This window comes from Amblyomma americanum, chromosome 3 (genome assembly GCF_052857255.1).
Source record: "Amblyomma americanum isolate KBUSLIRL-KWMA chromosome 3, ASM5285725v1, whole genome shotgun sequence".
NCBI classification, from domain to species: domain Eukaryota; kingdom Metazoa; phylum Arthropoda; class Arachnida; order Ixodida; family Ixodidae; genus Amblyomma; species Amblyomma americanum.
In genome coordinates, this window is record NC_135499.1 from 101,004,978 (window position 1) to 101,027,609 (window position 22,632).

Genomic DNA, 22,632 nt, shown 5'->3' on the forward strand with positions numbered 1-22,632 from the left:
CCCTTCAGTGCCTCCAGAATTTAAGGTTCACAAACAATTTTGTACTTAATTAAAAACTTAACAACTCATCAGTGACACAAGCAGCTACACCGCGCTAAAGGCTTTCGCCTTACCGCACTTTGGGTCAACTAAGTGCCTCGCTGTATTTTTTTCGTCTGTAAACTAGCTGAATTTGATCACCGGTAACTTTTTGATAGTGAGAAAGAATCTTAAGCGAAGAAAATAAAGGCATTTCTATAATGCTTCGTAACTGGGAATGACTGGCGCTTTTGTTCAGAAATGCACATGGCCACTTCATGGCTCTTTTAAGGACTCACATCTTCCTGAAATAAAATGTGTCACAAAATATGTTGTTACAGAAGGAAGGAAAATGGGGGTCGTTGCTGACCTGCATACATGAAAGGGAACTTAACTGTGATGCTTTTGTTGGCCGTAGAACAGTTGCAGCGGCTTAAATTCCTCCCTATCTGTGGAATGCTTACATGTTGTTGATAAACTGCTGGTATATATATATATATTTTTTACTTATTATTCTTACTGTTAGCCCTCATCTGAGGTAGGTGACTGGGAGTGGAATATAATGGTTTAAACAAGCCAGAAATACGTGATTAACTTTATACCATTAATGCAGTGAATAATTTGTTACAGATTGCAAGTAAAACGTTGAAGCACTGTTTGAGGTTAACGGACTATATTCTGAAATTCTGCTTCAAAAGTACTAGCAGGGTGCTTGCGGGGTCGCTCAGTATTCGTCGACATGGCTGAAAAGTCGAATTTGTGTTGAGGCTAACGGCCTCCTTCGCGTTGCCATGATTTGTCTCCGTGTCAAAGGTGCTGAGACCACACGCGGGGGAGTGCAATTTATGTCCAGATTTGTACTTGGCATTCGACCAGGCCGCTCCTCCACTGATGACCTGACTATTCATGATCAACAATGCCTGTATTGAGTAACCACGAAAGACCCAAAATATCATGAAACTTCTCTTGGTACTCTGGCAGCATTAAAGCCTGCTGAAATTGTTGAGCGCCTGCCTGACATCAAGTCACTTATATGACATTATGTTTTCTTCGTCCGGTGTGAGGGAGAACCAAAGTCTCCTGGTCTCGTTTTTCGCACGCTGTCGTGCTCTGTTACACTCATCGGTTTCTCTTCTTATATTCACACCGAGCCCCGCTCATAATGCAGGCGGAGGATATCGGCATCTGTACATCGTTTGACGCGCCAAAAAATTATTTAGCCTCAATGTCTCGCTTCATCATGAACTAATCACGCGTGAAACCCGTACATATTTACTATTGTGTAAATACTTTCTTGTATATTGCCTCTCCCCTCCTATCCTCTTTCCCGGTCCCCTCACCTCTTTCATTTAATTTCTCCATTCTGTCTGCTATCCTTTATTTCCGTTGTCCCAGCTCTGGTGCTTCTGCATCGATGGCAGATGCCGGGGCTAGCAAAAATTTTTTCCTTCCATTTTATTATTACTTTAATAAACCGCTTACTACTACTACAAAGTCTCGTTAATAACTAGCTGTGATTCTTTACTTATTGGTAGAACCTCATGGGGCACATATGTGGTGTAGATGCTGCAGACGCAATGTACTATTTATGGGAATTCCGGGGTGCATTCTCTTTCTTGGTATTCAATGAGCGCTTTAGGGTGTGCAAAGCACACCCTGCGATAGTTTTTTGGCATACCCTTAATTGCTTTTACTGCGGCGACTATATCATGCCTCGAAAAACTCTTTCCTCCTTGCATGTAGCTTCCGATAACGTCCGAATGCATTTTGGATAACTCATGTAGTTTACCTCTCCCAGTACTTGCAGCTGCACCTCCTTACAGGTGGTACCGCATAGTACCGCATTGAACTGCAGTGGGTTTAACGTTACAGAGCTGCTGATGAGTTATTTGAAACGCCGTAGCTGAGGTCTACGGAATAATTTGGCCACCAGTATTTAATGTGCACTGATATCGCACAGCACACAGGCGTTTTTGCATTTCGACTTTTGTCAAAAGTGGCCGCAACGACCGGGGCTCGATCCCGCGACCATCGGACTCAGGAAACGAAATCTATCTTAACAGGTTGTGTACAGCATTCAATAGTATGCTTTACGCTTATCGTGATAGTTTGCTCACGTTTCTCGTTGTCACTTTACTTTTCTGTTACTTCCGTAGGTCTGGCCTTCAAGACTCCACCGGCCTTGAGTCTAGCCGCCTAAACTCAGTTAAAGATGTAAGCTTTGAAAATGGCCGCGTTAGAATTCCAAAATGGCAGAGAAAGGAGGAGGAAGAAAAAGTTTATTAAAAACAAGGGGAGTTTTTCGAGCTTATCGGTGGGGCCCTCATTCAAGGGCTCCACAGGCTTTAGCTGCCCTGCAAACCTGCTTTATGAGGGCCCGTTGGTCCTCAAGGTTATCGCTGATCAGCAGCGCCTCACACTGCTTAAAAGACGTGTTTCCTGTCTGCCGATTGTCTGCTTTAGCCCTACATCCCACGAAATGTGAAAGAGTGAAAGCCACCAGGGACATGCGTTAGAGGAAACGACCGCGAGCGTAAAGAGGTGGCGGAAATAACTGCTTTGAAAGCTGTGCAAATGCTGTGGTCATCACGGCATAGCTTGTTGTCATCGACGTAGAATGTCTTGACTGGAAAGGTTGAAAGTCGCAGCTCTCAACATTGATATTCAGGTTATTATAGAAGACAGCCCTCAACAGAGACCATCAAATTTTGCCTTTTAGGGCAGTCGTGGATAGTCGACGCTATTCTTTTAAGCCTGCGAATAACTCATGCGCGGAAATGCGTGAGATGCGTCGCGCAACCATTTTCAGGAGGATACAATGTAGTGCACCAAAGATTCGTCGGCACCTTTAGGAATAAACGCATCGATGAACACGAGCGATCACAAAAAGTTTGGTCGGTGCATCTGCATCGCGAACACTAGAATGGATTACGCGATCACGGTTCACACGTTTCCCAGTGGGATCGCGGTGGTTGTTTTCTGATTAATAATATCATGAATGGCAGTTTACATATATCATTCAAGATAAAAGTATACAATAGCTGTATCTTACCGGTACTCACGAATGGGGCAGAACCGTGAAGGCTATCGAGAAGGATGCAGCTTAAGTTAAGGACAACGCAGCGAGCTTTCAAAAGAAAAATAATAGGTGTAACGTTAAGAGACCGGAAGCGGGCAGTGTCGGTGACGGAACAAATGCGGGATAGTTGAATCCTAGTTGAAATCAAGAGGAAGAAATGGGATTGGGCAGGGCATGTAATGCGAAGGCAAGATAACCACTGGTCCCTAAAAGGTAACGGAGTGGATTACAAGAGAAGGCATGCGTAGCAGGGGCGGCAGAAGGTAAAGTAGGCGGATGAGATTATGAAGTTTGCAGGCATAGGGTGGGCGCAGCTGGCAACTGGCAAAGGACACGGTTAATTGGAAAGACATGGAAGAGGAGGCCTTTGCCCTGCAGTGGGCGTAATTTGGTTGATGATGATGACATTTATTGCTCATTTATTTTGTTTTACATTTGAAAGCGAAATCGAAAGTTCAGTGTGTGATTTTTAGAAATGATCGCACCGAAAAGCGCAGGAACACCGACCGATTCGATATGATGCATACGACCATCAATTCGACGGCTTGCTTGGAAACAGCCAGTCGAGACTTTTATGTCAAGGTCAGCGTCCAAATCCTACGAAGCAGGCGTTTTGGAGGCATGTATGCACCACAGGACCCTACTCTAAGCAACTGTAAACCAAGAACTTTCTGATTGCGGTAAAATATGGAGTGATTTCAACAACGTGTTTTGCATCTATCGAGTCGGCGTCTTATACTGCCTTCTCATTGCAGGCCTTATGTGGAAAACCGGCTGTTCTATCTTCACCCCGTCCTGATTGCCGTCGGTGTAATGTTGGCAACGTTGCCGACGCCCATCCTCCTCGCTTCAGCGGAAGACCCCGAGAGGGGCATCGGGGAAATCCTCCGCGAAGGCGGATACCGGGAGGACTTCGCCGGCGCCGCCTACATGAACAAATTCGCGCTGGCCTTCAGATTGGTCAACAACATCGTATGCGGTTAGTGCTAAGCGCACCCCTCAGTCCTTGATCCCGTGGTGCTTTGTTCAGTACTCAAAAACTGAGAACATTAACTTGCTCAGAAAGAAAGTAATATGTTTGCTATTTTTCTCGTAGGCCCCACTTAAGGTATTTCATTTTATATTACCTGTAAAACTTGCCTGAATTAGCTAAAGCGATAGTCAATGGTATCCACAGCACTTACGCTGTGCCGAAAAACATGACAGCTCTATAATTCAGCCTTAGTTATGGCACTTCAATAATTTTTTTTAGTAATGTCTCTGTAAATACTAATTCTTTTTAAACACGTCTAATATTGGTTCGACTTGTAGAGCAATGCTTTACACTGCCATGATGTAAGAAAAAGTTATTTTTTGCGCTTATCAGTATCAAAGCAGCAATGATAAATTTGTGCTGTTAAGCTATGGTGGGGGTTTGATTTTTTGCTCAAGAGCTTGTCGCAGATATTATTCATATGATATATCCAAATCAATTACACTACGTCTACTGGATAGTAGATGCGAGGTGAGACCACCGAAGTGTGGTTTATGATTTCTCGATGTTTAACGTCCCAAAGAGACACAGGTTATGAGGGACGCCGTAGCGGAGGGCTCCGGAAATTTCGACCACCTTGGGTTCTTTAACGTGCACTGACACCGCACAGTACACGGCGGGCCTCTAGAATTTCGCCTCCATCGAAATGCGACCGCCGCGGCCGGGATCGAGCCCGCGTCTTTCGGGTCAGCAGCCAAACGCCATAACAACTGTTCCACTGCGGCGGGCGCCCCCAAAGTAAAAGAGATCATTTCAGATGATGCTCTTTGGGCACACATAATGATCATGCCTGAGTGCTGATCTCGTGATGATCTGAATAAGAAAATTTAATAAACACACGGCTTTGTACGATTTGAATGTAGCTCCGAAAGCATTCCTGTTACTTAGGTGTCCTCCATTGCACGACCGCCTGACCTGTTGGCCGGAAGGGTGCGGCTGTTTAAATGGAAGGCGTGGAGCCTTACCTAGATGATGATCAACACAGCAAAAGTACTCCAATCTCTTCTAGGCTCTCGTATTTTTTTTTTTTGAAAATTCGTTGGCTATTATTATGAAAAACGCATTAGTTGGATATGGAAGTATAAGTAAGTTAGGGATAGGGAAGCAATAAGAATGTGAGAAGTGCATTTCGCAATTCCCAGTAGTGTTACGCGGCATGAGTCATCAGGCCTCAATCCATCAATGCTGCATTAGTCGCATGAGGCCACTCACTGGTGGGAAGCAGTCTTGTCAGCTGGCGGCAACAGAAACAGAAATGGAAACGGAAAACAATATACAGTGGGGGCTCTGTGCGGCTTACCGTATGACATAATGCAACATTTTATTACGAGCATGATGTCAGACTGAGCGCACGAAGAGTATTTTACTTGCCGTATTGGAATTTCTAACAATGCCTGGAGCAGGCAAAAGGTGTCTCCTTTTTGCACGCTGTGTTATTTGAAAGCGGAGCCTCCTGTGTTGAGATACCATAGTTAATTTCATAAAGGCGCTTTTTTAATCTCTAAAATTTTAGGGGTAATTTCCTTACGCGGAGCATAATATTCAAGAACTCAAAGCTGCAAAACAAGTAAAAAATAGGCTGTTGGAATAATTGTTTTTCCGGTAGTCCTTACCTTAACAAAACTTAACAAAATATTAACAAAACTTAACAAAACTTAACAAAACTTAACTAACTTCACAAAATGCAATCTTGATCTAAATCTACTACACTTTATTTATAGGCATAGTAGCACTAGCTCTGACTCGGGACCAGTAGCCCATGCGCACCTCATCGACCTCAAAGAGCATTGTCAGCAACTTTCATACACCTTGCGTTGTGGGGCATAACGCTGTTCAAAAAGATCATTGGAGTTCAGTCAAGCAGAACTCACAAATATTCAGCGCGAAGCCCAACTGCAGGTGCTACACTCTAAACATGAATATGCCGGTATTGGAGTAAGGAGGGAGTAAGCTGTTCTCTAGCGCTGTCCTAGATGGCAGCTTACTCCCCTTTTCACTACTTTCTGTATAAAATTACACCTTTCAATATCGGACATATAGCAGACAAATGACACACAACTCTGTGTGATTAGGCGTGGTTACTATTCGTTCTCGGATTCCGCGCGGAACATTCTTATGGGAGGTTCGTCTCGTAGGGTGGGTACAGCGCATAACAGCATTGCGTTGTTCTTTCGGCGTTCAAGAAACAGGATTTGTTAGCATTCACTGTCACTGAGAGCAGACTTCGAGCCAAAAGCATGGAGTTCGTTTGGTACGGGAGGGAAAAGACTGTACGTAATTTCCAGTAATTTGCTGCAACACTAAGAACTGAAGGCACAGAGAAAGAAGTCGGGAAGATTGCTCCATAGACATTCCCAGAAACAAATTCTTTCAGCAGTGACACAAAAAGGTGCTCCCGGGGCTGAATAGCAACGCTCATAAGCAGGTATAGCCTCGCGACGTGTTGAATGTAGGGCAGAAGTGGTCGTGTGAATGTGACAGACGTTGGAGCAGTGTTATGTCGACGGAGGTGAACAGTTAAAACAGATGAGCTGAGATCACTGCTTCCTCCGATGCTGAATGTATCCTCCCTGTGTCCATGAGGTCAGCGCTCGTTTCCTACTTGTTTCCCGTGAACTTTCATTTGCATTCGTAAACGACAGTTAGAAATGTCCTGCAGTAATACTACAGCCGGAAAATCTCTACAGTGAAGCGTGCGCAATCTTCTGCGCCCAGTTGAAGTATTTTACCTCAGCTGTCGTATACAGAAGTGCAGTTTCGATTTTTTTCAACCGTCCGCTGCATGCCTCCATTCATTATGCTGCGGATAATCTGTATAATCCGCCTTGTGTCTCATTTGAAATCTGAAAAGGCTGTTACGAAGAAAATTCGTTCATTCCCCTCGTTTCGTTTACACCCAGGAAGATGCAATGCAACGGAAAAAGAAACGGGTTGTCTGCCAAAGGCAAGTCTTTCGTCTACTCCCGATAAACTATTATCAATTGAGTGCGTTGAGTGGTGAATATGTTGCAATATATTCCTGAACGAATGACGATAGTAGAAAAATTACTTTTATTACCTTCATAATGAGCTCTTATAGTGTTTTTATGCTCGGCGCGGAAATAATTGGCAAGTAACATTTGGTAGTTAGCGAAGTCACAGAATTCAGAAAAACGCATAAAAAGATAAAAAGGCATTGAAACCTTAGGGCAAACAAATGTAGGCGCTGCTCCTTTGTGAGAAGTCTGTGACCGTTAGAGGGCGATAACATGCTTAAAACATAGTTTTTAGAGCCTCGATATTCAGAAAATCATGCGTCGTCGGCGCTGGCCGCAATCGAAAAAGCTATCGCCTTAGAAGGCCTCATTTGTCGGCTGCTTTGGCAGCTTTACGCAACTGATTGGTGCAGTAGCGTCGGCATGCGGTGGCCGCCGCACCTAATACCCCTGTCACACGGGCACTTTCGATCCTCATTGAGCTCGATCTGCATCGAGATTCTCGAGCACGCTCGAAACATCCGGTGCTACACGGGCATTTTCAATGCTCATTGAGAAGTTTCCCTCATGTGTGTTAGGTGGCGCCAAATGTTCCGCCGACAGCCATAACATGGCGATGTCCGGCAACACTGTGCAGTCGGGGGCAGCGGCAGCCAAATCCGTAGCCAAATCGGTACATTGCGTATCTGCGCCAGGTTTTTGGATTTTGTGGCGCACCTCTGCTGCTGTGCGATGCACCCCGAGGGCCCGCAACGCCTCCGCGATTTCTGCATAGACTGCGGCGTTTCTCTTCTGGCGCCGCAAATTATTTAGGCGGTCCTGCCAGCAGTCGATGAGCGCGGCTGTCTCGCGCTCGCTCCACAGTTTCCGCGCCGACGAGCAGGAGGACGCCATCTTTGTTTACACTGACGGCGAAGCTTGGAGCGTGGTGTAGAGATTATTTTCAAATGTTTGCATATAAGCAGGCATAGTACCTGAAAAATGTTCTCTATTACATTTTAATCAATCACAACAACAATTGTGGTTTGGTTTTGTTAACTTGTGTTTATTTTTATAGCTTCATGAAAGCGAGAGTTCTCGATTGTGCTTGAAACCTCAAGCACTCTTGAGGAATCGGTATCGAGTCAAGCAGGATCGAGCTCGATTGCGCTTGAAAGTGGCCGTGTGACAACCGTCGATCTGCATTGAGTTCGATGAGCATTGACTCAATGAGGATCGAAAGTGCCCGTGTGACAGGGGTATAAGACTCGCCTCGGAGCGCCGCTACGCCAGAGCTGCAGCAGTAGCATCACCAGCAGCAACGCAATGGAAAACGAGATAGCCGCTGCTCAACTGAATGGACGAATCAGTATTATTTCGTGGCAGCATCGCAAACATTTACGGCCTGTCATGGTTTACGCAAAACGCGTACAGGCGCTAAAAGACGAAGACAAGCACACTCAAGACGGCCTGTGTTCGCCGCGCGTTCCTGTTCGCCTCGCACTCTTCTGAGTTATATAATTTTATGTTTCAAGTCTGCTTTTTGTTCGCGTTGTTATTACATCATGTAATCGTGATGCCCGCTACATTTACAAAGCTATCGGGGCGCACCCTTAAGGCGGAAGTTAAGTGTCGTTTTTGTTTTACTCTCCTGCGTAGGAATATTCATTTGCTTAAATTGGCGGCTTTCGGGCTGAAGTTGGATTTGCGAAATGCAGATCATTAAGCTAAAGAAAGGGCTTTACGTAATCTTTCTAGGTGAAAAATTTTCTATCTGGAACTAAAAGTCGCCCGCCATGTTTTCAAAGTAGCGCGCAGTGTTTATGTGATGTCATATCAAGGACAGAAGACATAGCAAGGTGAAAAGACACATGCGCCCAACTCTGTGATATTAATTTAGGGCGCCGTAATATGTGGATAACTGGTAGTACAGCAGTGCAACGACCTCTCCTTAACTATTATAACAGACCCCGTTGTATTAGTCATTACTGACTCCAGCGGTGGCCTAGAGGTTTGAGCATCCAACTCGCATGAGGGAGGTGCGGGGTTCTATCCACAGTGCCGCCGGGTACGCACAGGTGATACAGTGGATACAAGCTTTCCCATGGTCTAGTGCTCAGCTTATTTAGGATAAAATGCTTGAGAAATTCGCCTTTTGACCCCACTTTTGTAGAATAAAAATACCTTGTGCCGTGGAGCTCTTTACCCGCGGCTGCCCTTGTGCCATGAAAATTCAATATCATCATCATCATTATCATCTAGTTATTAATTTTATGGTTTTGGCCTGACGTCTTCGATTTTATCTTCGTGTTTCGTGTCTTTCAGTTAACATTTTCAATTTAATACAATATGCGCGCGACCAGATGACCGCATCTTAGCGCATACATGTTCAATCATTAGCTAAATGCGACAAGCAGTATTTCAGTGTGCAGATGGGGCTCGCAAACAATTCTCAGCGGCAAAATAATAAACAAGTTTTGTAAAATTCTTCTCAAACCTTTTCCTTTAACATAGTTTGAAAAGCTGAAGGACAGCAACGGCATCTGCGACAATGAAGAGGCGTACTACGACACTGGTATTGTGAGTTCACATCTCTTGTAATACGGGTGTTTTGTACTGCCCCAGAATGTTGCTGCTGTCCATGGAGAACGATCCTTGATTCTCATTTCGTTTGCACCGTGAAGCGTAAGCACTGTCTTTATCTCGAGGTGTCTAGATAAGAATATTAGCTAGGTGATGCAAGAAAATGAAGTAAAGCTCAAGGAGCGGAACACTGAAGATACCGTCGCAAACCAATTCTCTGCCACCAGCCATCAGGGTTTCGGTTTTGTCCGTCTCACTCTATGTGCTATCTCGAATTTCAGCTTAAAATAACTTTTTGTTGGGCTAGATGGTGCATTTTGTAACAAAATAACTGTAGCGCAACCAAGACGAACAAAAGAAAGAGGCGCACAGGACTAGAGCTGAACTCCATCTAACTTTATTCACCGGCAGCGCAGCAAATATAAGGAAAAACCAGATCACCTGCAGATGCCAGTTCACACACACCACTATCAACAGAACCGTTCAAGATATGCCATCTCCGATTTGTATAGGCTACCGCAGGCTAGATGCCAGTCCTGCAAAAAGTGTCAACCACGGTTTCATGAGATAAAGATTTTAGGTAAAAGCAAAGATACTAGGGCAAGGAAACTACTGGAGGCATTTCATATAAGGAAGAGAGGTGTATATTGTGTTAGCGATACGTATGTGATTCTATACAAATCGGAGGTGGCATATCTAGAACAGTTCAGTTGATAGTGGTGTGTGTGAACTGGTATCTGCGCGTGATCTGGTTTTTCCTTATATTTGTTGGGTTGCCGGTGAATAAAGTTAGATGAAGTTTAGCGTTAGTCCTGTGTGCCTCTTTCTTGTGTTAGTCTTGCTTGCGCTACAGTTCTTTTGTTACGAATTTCAGCTGTAGGCCGTCCGCAGCTACCAAGCAGCTAATGTGCTACTCTGACCATTATAGTAGACATTTCAGCTGGAGAACCTATACAATAACAAACTTGTCAATGGTTTTGTTAAAAACCCTTTAAAATAATGGATTCTGCAAGAAGAAAGAGTTTGTTTTATGAAAAAACGTGCTCAACGAAAAACAAGAAAGGGGTGCGTTCTTGGAAAAACTCAGCAATGCGATGGTTTGGCCGACAACTGAATGAGCATTATTTCGTTCATCCGCAGGACCACGAATTGGACATCTTCCTGGTAAGCAAATGAAAATATTTATCCACGGATGGAGCGCTGAGTGAAGTCTTCAGTCCAGTTTGAGTTACGTTTTCGTTTTCAGCGAACCTTCTCGTGCGCATTAAATCATCAGCTATCCGCTGTCATCGAACCTTTACTGAGAACACAGCAGCCGCAGTGCACACACGACATGTATTGATCATTTGTGTCATCAAACGACTGTGCTCTCTGTCCGTCATGAGATCGTGCCATATGTGCTCACTGAGGCGGAACCGCTGCTCGTGGGTGTTTACAAGTAACCGTAACAAAAGGCTGTCCCTTCTTCACTGCAGTATTAATTTTGGGCGCTTCCTCGTCGACCTCATAACAACTGCTACGAAAGTACAAACTCATACTCGAATTCCGAAGTTGAGACGTTGTTAGGGTTTTCCATCTCAGTGAAAGAATGCGAAGAGCTTGGCGGCCTGCGGGTAATATGCATTAACGGTATATGAACATCCGTCTGCCGAATGCAGAAGGTATTTTTGCGGAAGTAAGGCCTTCACACGTTTATGCGACGTTTAACAGTTGTCCAACCTGAAAGAAAAGCATCCATTCGGGCTAATCGCGTACCGGAACAAGATGGCCGTCGTATTAAAACAGCAGCAAATAACTCTGCCTCTTTATTAGCGCAGAGTGCATTGTGCTTCATAAGCTTGAGGCTTTAATGTGCTGCTCAGTTCTTACAATCCGCATGTAACTGGAGGAAACAGATGGATGAGAACAATTAAGTAAAAAATTCAACACGTAGACACACATACTGGCTGGCGCAGCTACCTGTAAGCAAGATTTCAAAATATACAGGTAGTCCTCAGCGAGTGAAACTTATTCTGTGCCTTTGAATGTCGCATGGTTTAATAACCTTCACTTGTAAACATTACCTTGCTAGCATATGAATATCGGTGTCGGGAATTATGGTTCAAATCAGAAGTCGTATATTGCCTTAGAAAACAGACGGCCCAAATATGCATCAAAGCGCCGTATAAATTCAATAGCTTTTTTCGTCAACTTTAGCAAGAAAACTCTCAAGTTCAAAAGTTCTTGGTGCTTCAGCGTCCAAATACGCGTCTCAGAAAACAAGATTCCTTTTTCAGCAGCGCTCCCTCCGACGGGACTTAGCATCTGCACTTGTCGAGAGATGCGCCAGCAACTCTGACGTGGTTTTCTTTTAGTGCCGTTAAGTAAAGTTGCCTAAATAGTGTCTTTGTGCAAACATTTTAGCCCGCTGTTTTTAAAGACAATCTGCGGAGCCTGTATTAACACTTTATTCCCGAAGCCAATACACAAGAAGCTAGCTAGTTACTTTTTACTCGTTATTTAAAGTTGCAAAATTAAGAATTGCTGCATTTAGGACACACCATTTTTTATAATCTTGGTTAGTCTTACCGAGGACACCAGGTGTGAAGGTTAAGCCGCAGAATTTTGAACACGGCCTCGAATCCTGCCTCTCTGCTCACAGCTCGTCCTGTCTTCTTCTCTGTATGCGTCTCAGTTTTATGCGCTACTCTTTTAATTAATGATGACATACCAACTAGCCCAGCTTTCCGAATTGATAGCATTGATTTCTCTGCTCACGTTCGCGCTGTTGGAATAGACTTGGCCTTTTCAACAACGGAAAGCGATGCTTCCTGTATATGTTACTGGAAATTATTCAGTCTCCATAACGAAGTCTGGAGTGCTTTCACGCTTGAAACAGAAGTTAGCTAATTAAGCTTTGCACAAGCGCTACGGCGTGATCGAAAGCGTTGAGGTTACACTGTGCAAAACATGCAACAAAAGCTGCAGTAAAAAACTCTCACTTCTATCCGTGCAGCAAAGCGAGAACGGCGAGTCTGTCAAAATCTTGGAACAGGACACACAAAATATAATAATAATTGAGTGGCCAGCAGAAACAAGGTTGAACAGCGGGCAGGGAACGCTAGCATCGGTGCTCTGATTGCGGGCCTGGCGAGCGGAGACCAAGCGCGTCTGGTCGACCGTGAAATTGAACGACTTTGGGGGCGGGGGGCGGGGGAGGGGGGGAGCACAGCCGGTGGGGTCACCTTTTCGCTGTCATTTCCACTTCCCGCGCCCTCCAAAAAAAAAACTGAGCCGCGTCCTAGGGCCAATTTCTGCTTCGAATGCCCAAAGGGTATCTATGCTTCACGCCTCCGCGGCCCTTTTCTGCGATTTAGTTATTTGCTTCTCGTGGTTGTTTGGACTCGCTTTTTTTTTCTATAATGTGGGAGACAATATTGCTTTCAGAAGCATTGCGCCTGTCTTCGTGAGACCGCGAGAACACTATATCCTGTGGCTGCCGTGGCAGCCAAAGAGTGCGGCACCGACCAGAAATCTGGGCGTCTGTGCGCAACTAGCTCAGTGGATTGAGTCTGCGCACGTGTCCAGATAGGACGCATATTTCTAGGCTAAGGCCTTTCAAGAAGCACCCGTGAAAGTGTGAATGACCTTGTTCAGTCGAAAATGAGAGCTGCCTTAATCAAGCAATTTCTCCCGAGCCATTTTTCTTTCCAAGGTTGAATTCATTTTCAGATTCCAAACAACAGTAAATTACGAAATAGGAATAATGTCACCGCAGACACAGAGAGAAAACGAAAAATGGCTTTCTAAAAGCGCACGTGTCTGCACTGCACTTTAATGTTTCGCACGAGAGGGTACAACTTTCGACTTCGCGTAACGTGCGTGGCAGCATTCGAGAGTTTGGTAGTATGCGCTCTAACCTTCCTTCTCGGTCTTTGCAGCCCTGCCTACTGCGTGACAGCGATGAATCCACGATGTTATGCCTCATGGTGTGTGCCTTTATGTGATAGGAAACATTCTCGCGCAGTCGCGTTGAGGTGCTTGGAAATTTGCAATTTTTACTTGTTTCAAATTCGTTGAGGACAAAAGGCAGCTGAGCATGTTACAGATATTTGAACAATGGGTTCTGGGTAGATACGGCAAATTGTTTCGCCTCACCAATGCTACCCAATAAGTAGCATGGCAAAATGTTTCCGAAAAAAATGAGCTACATAAGTGTGCGCGTTAAAGGGGTCACCGACGATAGTAAAACTCCTTCATATGTGAACACGGTCGTTGTTGCTCGACATGCCGTCGGTTCCTCCAGAATTTTACCTGCCTGCGCACGGCTAAGGATGTTGGGTCTGCATGAACGCAACAGGAGTGCATCTCATTGCAACCGCTAAGTCGGTCGGTGGCCAGTTATGACATGCAGGACATCAAGCCTCATGGCAAACTAGTGTCATATATTGTCGGGTGTTTCCGATTTATTGACAAGCTTCCACGGTTCGGCTAACGGTGACAAAAAAGGTGACCAAAAATAATGCCTTTGGCGTTATTCAGTGTTCAATGTAACGGCATGCTGCGTACATTTCCAAAGGCAAATTTCGCCTTATCCCGAGTCAGTATAATATGTAGACATAGCATTAACTTCTGGGTGGTGTTTCCAGATGGCTTCATCGGCATTTTTAGTGTACTAACAATAAAGCCTCCGAATCTCAGGTTTCGCTGATGTTTGTCTGTCCAAAGCCTCTCGCCGTGACCTTGAGGTTGCTCGGGAAGAGCAACCTGGGTCGCACAAGCCCCACCGTTGAGAGCACCTGCCATCGCAAGGCAGTGGCGCATCGCTTAACCACCGCACGACTGCGCCAGGAGTGAAATGAGGGCTGTGAGCGATCTGTGAATGTGGAGTAGGGATTGACCAATTCCGAATATATGGGAATTAACTCATTAACGCTATCGCGTCAACCCTGTAAGGCAGTGTTTAAGTCCGATTTCGCCGATCTATGTGTGAAGCCTGCTTGACCTTGAAAACCGAGCCTCAAACCGAAACCGAAATGAAAACTCAAGTGGTAGCGCACATAGTTCGTGTTTGGCCTGACAGCGCTAAGTTGTCCGCCATTTTTTTGTCTGCAAATTAGGCAGAAGGCATAAAGCGTCTGTCCACATTATTTTACATCTAACAGCTCCAGAAAAATCTGAACGGCGGAATGCCTAAGTACTAACGTTTTGCCTCAGGAATTCTAGTTTATGAAGCGGCGATGACAATTTTCTACTTATTTACCGCAGGAGACTCCGATGGGCGTGCCACTTCCAGAGAAAGGTAATGCGCACATTGCTTATTACGGTCACGAACTGTCTTCTAAAATTTGTAGAAGTGCTGACTGGCCATTGCAATTGTGGTTGCAGGATGTAAATTTCAGCGACACGGAACACTTCGGATTTTGTGCTCCAGTTTTAGTGTTGCTGTCGAGTTCCCACACATCTGTCGTTACGGTCAAGAGTGTCGCTGAACTAAACATTTTCGAGTAAATTTGTTCCAGCAGCTAGAAAATGTAAGATTAAGCCTCAAAGTAGCGCTTACTGGGCAGGCTAAAGTTATTTCTGCATGTAATCTGGAAAAGCAGCCTTCTTCTGAAGTGGATATAGAGCGTATGCAATAACTGCTAGCAATATTTATTTAGGAACGCCACTTTCCTCTTTTCGAGCATTTAACATTTATTTATTTATTTATTTATTTATTTATTTATTTATTTATTTATTTATTTATTTATTTATTTATTTATTTATTTATTTATTTATTTATTTATTTATTTATTTATACAAAATACCTACAGCACCCCCACTGGGGCATTTTTGTAGGGGGGGGGGAAACGTCATAAAAGCAACAGATGAAACACAGTAATTGAGGCAAATGATGCAATACACTGAGAAAATCCAGGGACTATGAGAGGAAAGGCAAAAATGAAAAGAGCGTTGCAGAAGGACAAACACGCCCGCGACAGACGCGGAGAAAATGGCATTTAAAATACAACACTGTTCTATCAACACAAAAATGGAACAAAATGCAATGGGATAAGAAATATTGCTGCACTGATATTAACATAATTTTATTTAACCCAACTACGAATGATTTTTGCGCAGGAATGCCGCAATTGCGTCCCAGGGGCTTTCTAGCTCCTTGTTTATTTTGAAGCAAAGAGGAACCTGTCGTTTTTAAATCCGTGATGTATTAACCTCATGTCTACGTGGACTATGTTTCCGTCTGTTGTATTCCCGTCAATGTTTGTTGGTTTTATATTTAGCGATTTGTTCAAAACCAGCGTATATCGGCTTCGCATTTTCTTGCTATTATGGCGCCACCAATATACTTGACGTTTAAATCTGTGTTTCACAATTTAGATATTTAGGGCTGAAATCTTATTGCTGCTCTTCAAGCGGGCTGAATATGTTGTGATCAACTAAAAGAAAAAAGGAACAGCGATACACTGTATAGCGGCCTTGCGCCGGTTTCGGCAAATCTGTTACGCGAAACTTAAAAGTATTCGTTTGCTTTTCTTTCGAGGGAACGCTGTGTTCTTGTATCATTCGATGTATCTGACGGAAAAACGGCCACGTCGTCACGGATTATTTATCTTCTTGGTCGCTAGGGCAGCCGCCCAGTTCACGAGTCCCGTACTAGTGTTCACGTGTTGTTGCAGTAAACACAGCCGACATGGCAGGCACGCCCTGGAATGAAACTAAACAAAGACTTCGTCCGCCTCGCAGTCGGGCGCAGTGACCGCCGCACAAAGCGCGGCCCAGAATCTAAAACGCCGGTTAATAACCAAGAACGCGAGCGGCGTTTCGGTGGCCGGCGACCCACGCATAGCGCAAATAAAGGCGCCGCCACAGATTGCTGGGCTGTCACGAAAACGCGTGACTGTCGGCGTTCGGAAACCGAATGGACTTAAGGGAAGGAACTGACTTCCGCCTCGACAGCTGTCAAAAGTGAATTCCGCGCAGCCAAGCAACCAAGAGGCTGCGCCGAACCAAATATTTTGGCTAATCAGCGGACGGTGCGAACCAGTGCATAGCTCTGCGCCTCGGGCCGCGGTGCACGACGTTGAGGTCAGCAGAACTCCTTCGGTTCACTACAGAGCTGCGAGAGAAGTTTGTCAAAAGTAAGGTTCAGTTCGGCCTGGGTGCAGTATTGTAAGAGAGTATGTTAAGAAATTAGGGCAGTGAGAAGGCAGATGAACAACGGCGCAAAGCGTCATATACGAAGAAAACTAAAGAAAAATACAGAACGAACTTGTCTGTGGAAACATACAGAGAAAGTAAGACAGCTAGAAAAATAAAGTGATCACGACCACAGTAAGCATTCGCAAAAAAAAAACAGCTATGTGTGCATTTACTACCCTGGAACCTGCAGGCGCTTCATTTGCTGCAGTCGCTGCAGAATTTTTATTTATCATCTTCGAAAGGTTGATTGCGCGGGGAGGGAATGATGAGTGTATTGCAGATGAGGTGCAAGTAGCCTCACCTATCTTAAAGCATTATTCATGGTACTAAGTTGTATAATCTCTTGATTTTAGGTCACGAATTGTCCAAAAGACAAGAAATTATAACTTCTCTGAAGCGCTTATGCCAAGGCTTCACATGAAGAAAGAAATACTCATAAACCACACCTCTCCTGATATGTCAGCATCGCGACCAAAAGGAGCTTTAACGATCTAAATTGTGATCTTTCAAATCATTCCTGTAATAAGAAATTGATAGGCAACAGATCAGCAATGTCTACTCACTTCAAGTAAAAAACTACTAAATAAAAGCGTCAAATTGCCTAGCCATACTGAGCGACCCTAAAAAGCGATGCAGTGGATCTTAAACGATAGAAGAGGCTGTACAACGTTCTGTAAAATCGTGGTTACGGTGGAGCGTGAAATTTCGATTCCTTCGACAGACGCACTAGAGCTCTTCACCTTCAGAAGAAGACTAATGGGAGAAAGCAAGAAAAGGCGGGCAAGTAGTAACATGCCTACCGCCTGTTACTTCCTTTCTCACTTGATCGATTTGAAGTGGCCTTCGCCTGTCACACGTGTTAAGGATAACTCTCAAGGGCGCGCAGATTTCACTGAGGGAGTTATTGCTCATTGCAAACAGCCCAAGCGCACCCATGGGGCTGAAATCAAAAGTTAGCCAGGTGGAAACCCGCCATTGCCATGCTTCCCGTGCGAAACAGTGCAAGAAAAACACGCACAATTCAAGGCACGGTTACACAACACGGGCCCAAACTGGCAACTACTTCCTTGAAGAAAAACGCAATGCCTTAAAGAGGGTAATAAAGGAGTCATTACTCATTAGCATCCTTCCAAGCGCACCTATATGGATACAAAGGCCACCTTGGGGGTTTCTCCTTAACATTGGACCAGCAGCTTTAAAGAGAGCTTTTACGCCTGGAATGAAATAGTCATCCCAGCACCATCAATCGCATTCTCAAGAGAACCCTTTCTTTATCATAAGTTCAACAATGAGGAACGCTTCTGGGAAGCCGGTGCCCAGAATATTGTGACGCATTGGTGACGACAGTCCGGCGGCCAGGAAGAGAGTTCAAAGGCTTCCGAAAGATACCCTTTAGGGGGCTGACTCGCGCCCACAAGCAACTGAGTGACCCGGCGGTGGCGTCGCAACAAGCCGGCTCGGCAGTCGTCGAAAAGAATGCCAGAATGCCTGCAGCTCTCGGGCAAGGAACCCTCAAGATAAGGCGCCGAGGCAGCTGCAACAGTGGTGAACAAAGAACCTGTACGTGGCTGCAATTATTCGAGATAAGTGTGGTCGCATCTCGCGTCACAAGCAAACGATAAAGCAGAGTGCCGGCGGCTTTGAGCGTGAACAGAAAAACAGTACAAAGGTTGGGGAAAATTTTTTATACAAAGCAATTAGGAAACATTACCAAGCGCTGACCGTTATGCGTTTTCCCATTACCCCACGTTACGAAGTCGCCTGCTTCCCGTTTCGTCATGACGTCCCGTATATATAGAGCATGTTAAAAGTGGACGCACGTGACATACCACATCGCCATCTAGTCCTAGAAAGGCCGATTGCAGGACCTGAGACATCGACTTGCGCCGCTAAGGGTCATAAAGTTACTCAGGGCACAGGGGCTCAGAGTCGCCTCACGCCTTTGTGCCCCTGTGTTGCGAGCAGCTCGCAAGGCTTGCATACTAGATTGTAGTGCTGTCCGCAGCTCAGCTGAAGTGACACTTAACCGGTTATACTGAGCCGCGGAACAAAGGAGACAAGGCAGGCGAAAAAAAAAAGTATTATGTCCAAGGTGTTCGTGGTGCAGCCGTGAAGCTTTAAACTAACGTACAAATATTATAGCCTCGCGTGTTGATGTGCAGGAATTTTTTTTATCTGGTTTCACAACTTCACTTCTGCTTATGATAAAAATATGGTAATGATTTCTGGCCATATATGTGGCCGGGGCCACACATTTGGTCAGCAGTCAGCTTGTTATTGTGGTCAAATACTGTCCGAGTGCTAGCAGTCTAACAGCCGTGGTGTCCTGTTTTCGTAGACGCTGCTACTTAGCCATGCAAGCTGCGTTAGTCCTATTTATGTGCATCGCTGGTAAATATTTTCTAACTCCGAGCACGTTCGGGGTATATTGAACTATCTCCCTTATTTTACAGCCTGCTTTCAGTGCAAGATGATGCATAACGGCCGGTGACAACAGTGCCTAGATTTGGTACCCGTAGAAAGTATAAGCATACTGTAGGGCGTGCGAATATTCAAAAATTTTGAATAGAGAATCGAATATCCTCCTATGCGATTCGTCGAACGAATCATGTAGTGCACTTTCAAAATTCTTCTAAACTATCGAAATATGTTATGAAATTTTCAAATAGTTTTCTGATTGGAACGAAGTTCGAAACATGCCCGCCGTATATTTCTTCATTGGTTGTAACAAAAGTGGGGGCCACACAGACACTCCGTATCGTGCTGCCACGACCGGTGTGCGCGTGCTGTCGCGGGATGTAGCGGTCCTGTGAACACTAGTCGGATGCAGGGCTCAGCGCCTTGAGGCGATCTAGTCTGGATGCGTTCATAGTGCCCTACATGACCTCCCAGATAGGGCAAGGCTGAAACAGGTTCAGAAAATCCTGCCTTGATGCCCGATTTCGATAGCCACGGTTCATGCATAGCTCTCGCCGGACTCATGTACTGAGATGTGGCTGTAGTTTATTGCCTTCCGTCACTAATAGTAAGAGCTTATTTTCCGATACATACAACTAGACGGTCATAGAGTTAATATTCTGACTTTTTGTTGCGGACGCCTAGTAGCGCCGTACTGCAGCTCCACCGGTTAGCACTTCGGTGTTTCGCATGAGTGCTCGTTTTGCACAATTATTCGCACAAGAAGCTAATGTTGTTAAAATATTTATTCGTATTCGATTCGGCTTTTAGCTACACTCATCGTATTCGATTCTGAAGCAAATCTACTGTATTTGTATTTGATTTGGTGTGAAAAAAAGTATTAGTCGCTCTCTCCTATAGTGTACTGCTTTAAAAAGTAGACTTCACGGGCTGTCTGTGTATTGGCTGTAGGGCGAATATCTTGCAAATTTTCTTTAAACAGTAAATTCTGCGGTTCAACGTTCCGACGCGACACTGGCTGTGAGGAACACCAAAGTGGAGGGCTCCGGATGAATGTATACAACTTTGGGGTCTTCAACGACCTCTCACACCGCACAGCACCCAGGAATTTCCATGTTCCGGCTAAATCAAAAAGTAGTCGCTGCGTCCCGGATCGAACCCGCGACCTTGGGACCAGCGGCCAAACCACCGCGACGGGTCACAAACTCTATTGTTACGTGTGCAACGTCCAGAATGCTTTTTCATGAATCTCAGCACGAACAACTTCAAATGCAAAATTCTCTTCGCATGTCAGAGAAAAGATGCATCCTGGTAGCGCGGTTTCAATTTGGGCATTCGAAAATAAAGCGGCGGGTTGAAGTGGAGCAGCGACTTAAATGGATGTATGTGTTCGATTTTGCAGTGGACGCAGAAGAGGACGGCACGCAGACAAGTGCAACCGATGCCGGACACGCATCGGCAATGAACGGAAGCGACGAAGCTAAGAAGCCACTGGTGCCCCTTAGGACGCAGGAGATAGTGGACATTGTGTCCGACGCCAAAATTACCCGCGTCATCATCGGAGAGCAGCTTTCAGATTCTGTTCCGGGGCGGCACCGGACTCTTGTTCACGATAAACACCACCGCAGGCTCCCAGACACAAAAGAACAGACCAACACAACAGAAAAAGAATGGCGAAAATAACCTAGCAAAAAAAAGAGAAGCGAGTAAAAAATAAACCTTACTTTTATTAACAATCATACACGCTCTTTCTCATGGACACAAACGCAGAGCAGAGGTAAGCGCAATAATAAGTTCTGCTATCAAAATCGTTGATCTTAATGAAAGTTAGAAGTCCTATATGGCCCGTCACACAATTCTGACCGCTGGACAAGATATCGAAGAACTTCGATACATGGAGTTTCCGCATGTTATTAACGCGTACAGGCACAAATTTTCTGGGTGCCCCTTTTTCGCCTTAAAGAGACCTGTGGGCCTAGTAATTGTAAAAATGAGCTCAAATAACCATTGCGCAGCGTTAATAAACAACTACAAACGATTTTGTACCAGACGATTTAGTCTCGGTTGGCGGCAGCGCTGCAATGCACCTTAACGTCGCAGTATACCTGCCAACCTGGACTACCGCATTCCAGATGACATCAGCGTCGGCGGCAAGCACTAGGTGTTCTTGTGAACTTCCACTAGGTTCGGTGACAGCACAATAATTACGGTAAATGCACCTTAACGGCACTCGATGCTGGTGGAAATGCCGAGGGGCTCCTCAGAAAAATTCAAAATAATTTTTTAATTAACTTTCACCTACCGCCTGCAACTGAAACTTCAAAACAAAGCAAATGATATTGTCTGTTCGCGCCCGACTTTTGTGTCGCGGACTGTTTAATGGTACGGCCGGGCTTTTCTGTTTCTCGTCTTCTGGTTTTCCTGGAACAGCTTTGCAGGAGTTTCCACGGATGGCAGGTGTAGTCTGGCAAGAGAATCTCGTAAATATAGTTCTGACATGTAGAGTGGATGTTTTTTTGTTTCCAGCGGGGAAAAAGAAATAAACTTATACATAATTGCCCACAGCGTTCGTCCCTGTGTGAGGATTCCTGTTTGAATTCAGAAGCATTCCTTCTTATAACCGGCTCTCAGTGTTCTCTTGGTATCTTTGCGCCATGATTGCCCACCACGAGTACGCGAGAGCGTCCGCCAGGTTAATCTTGGTGGACGAGCAATGTTATCACGCTGCGGGGACTACGTATAAAACATTCCTTAAAACGACCTGACTACGGCGGGTTTTTCCTTGGTGCAGGATTGCCTTTAAGTGGCAGTTCATTTGCGTAATAATGAAACCCATATGGTACACCGCTATTAGCAGCGTGGGCCTGCCAGCAGTCCTCAAGTGCCAAGTTCGCAAGAAGGTACTATGAACTAAGCAACCGTATCGCGAACGTCATGAACTACTCATACATTTCGTTCTTCTTATGCTGGACGTTTCTCGGAGCATAGGGGAGCACGCCGAGTCGGCACAGCGTACTCGTTGCAGACCCAAAAATTAGGGAGAAATATACCGGAACAATTTGGTAATATTAGGAAGAAGCATTCATACGAGGTAATGCCACATAATTTCGGTAGCAGTACTCATTGTACTCTCGTCCACAAATGTTTTGTGATGTGCGGGTGTGCGCGAAAAAAAGTTTATTTTGACGCAGTCACGTAAGGCAATCGACTGAATGTCTGAAGGCGTGTGGGAAGAGAATGCTCCACCAGCTGCCAATCATATCGGGGGCTGGGCCTCAAGGCAGCGCAACAATAATCTTTTGTGCAAGAATACGCATGCAGTAAACTTTTGTAGCCGATAGAAGATTTCGCTATTACACTGATCG

General features: G+C 45.1%; 1 protein-coding gene across 1 annotated transcript in view; it reads left to right on the top strand.

Moving 5' to 3' along the window:
* Positions 1 to 21,793, top strand: part of LOC144123171 (uncharacterized) — a 67,301-nt gene extending 45,508 nt beyond the window's left edge. Inside the window, exons 2-8 of the mRNA XM_077656051.1 lie at positions 3,853 to 4,076; positions 7,031 to 7,074; positions 9,599 to 9,664; positions 10,808 to 10,831; positions 13,588 to 13,635; positions 14,915 to 14,948; positions 20,670 to 21,793. Of these exons, the coding sequence (XP_077512177.1) occupies positions 3,853 to 4,076; positions 7,031 to 7,074; positions 9,599 to 9,664; positions 10,808 to 10,831; positions 13,588 to 13,635; positions 14,915 to 14,948; positions 20,670 to 20,950 (721 nt within the window). The 3' untranslated portion in view covers positions 20,951 to 21,793. The remainder of the gene's footprint in view (positions 1 to 3,852; positions 4,077 to 7,030; positions 7,075 to 9,598; positions 9,665 to 10,807; positions 10,832 to 13,587; positions 13,636 to 14,914; positions 14,949 to 20,669) is intronic.
* The last annotated feature ends 839 nt before the right edge of the window (positions 21,794 to 22,632 follow it).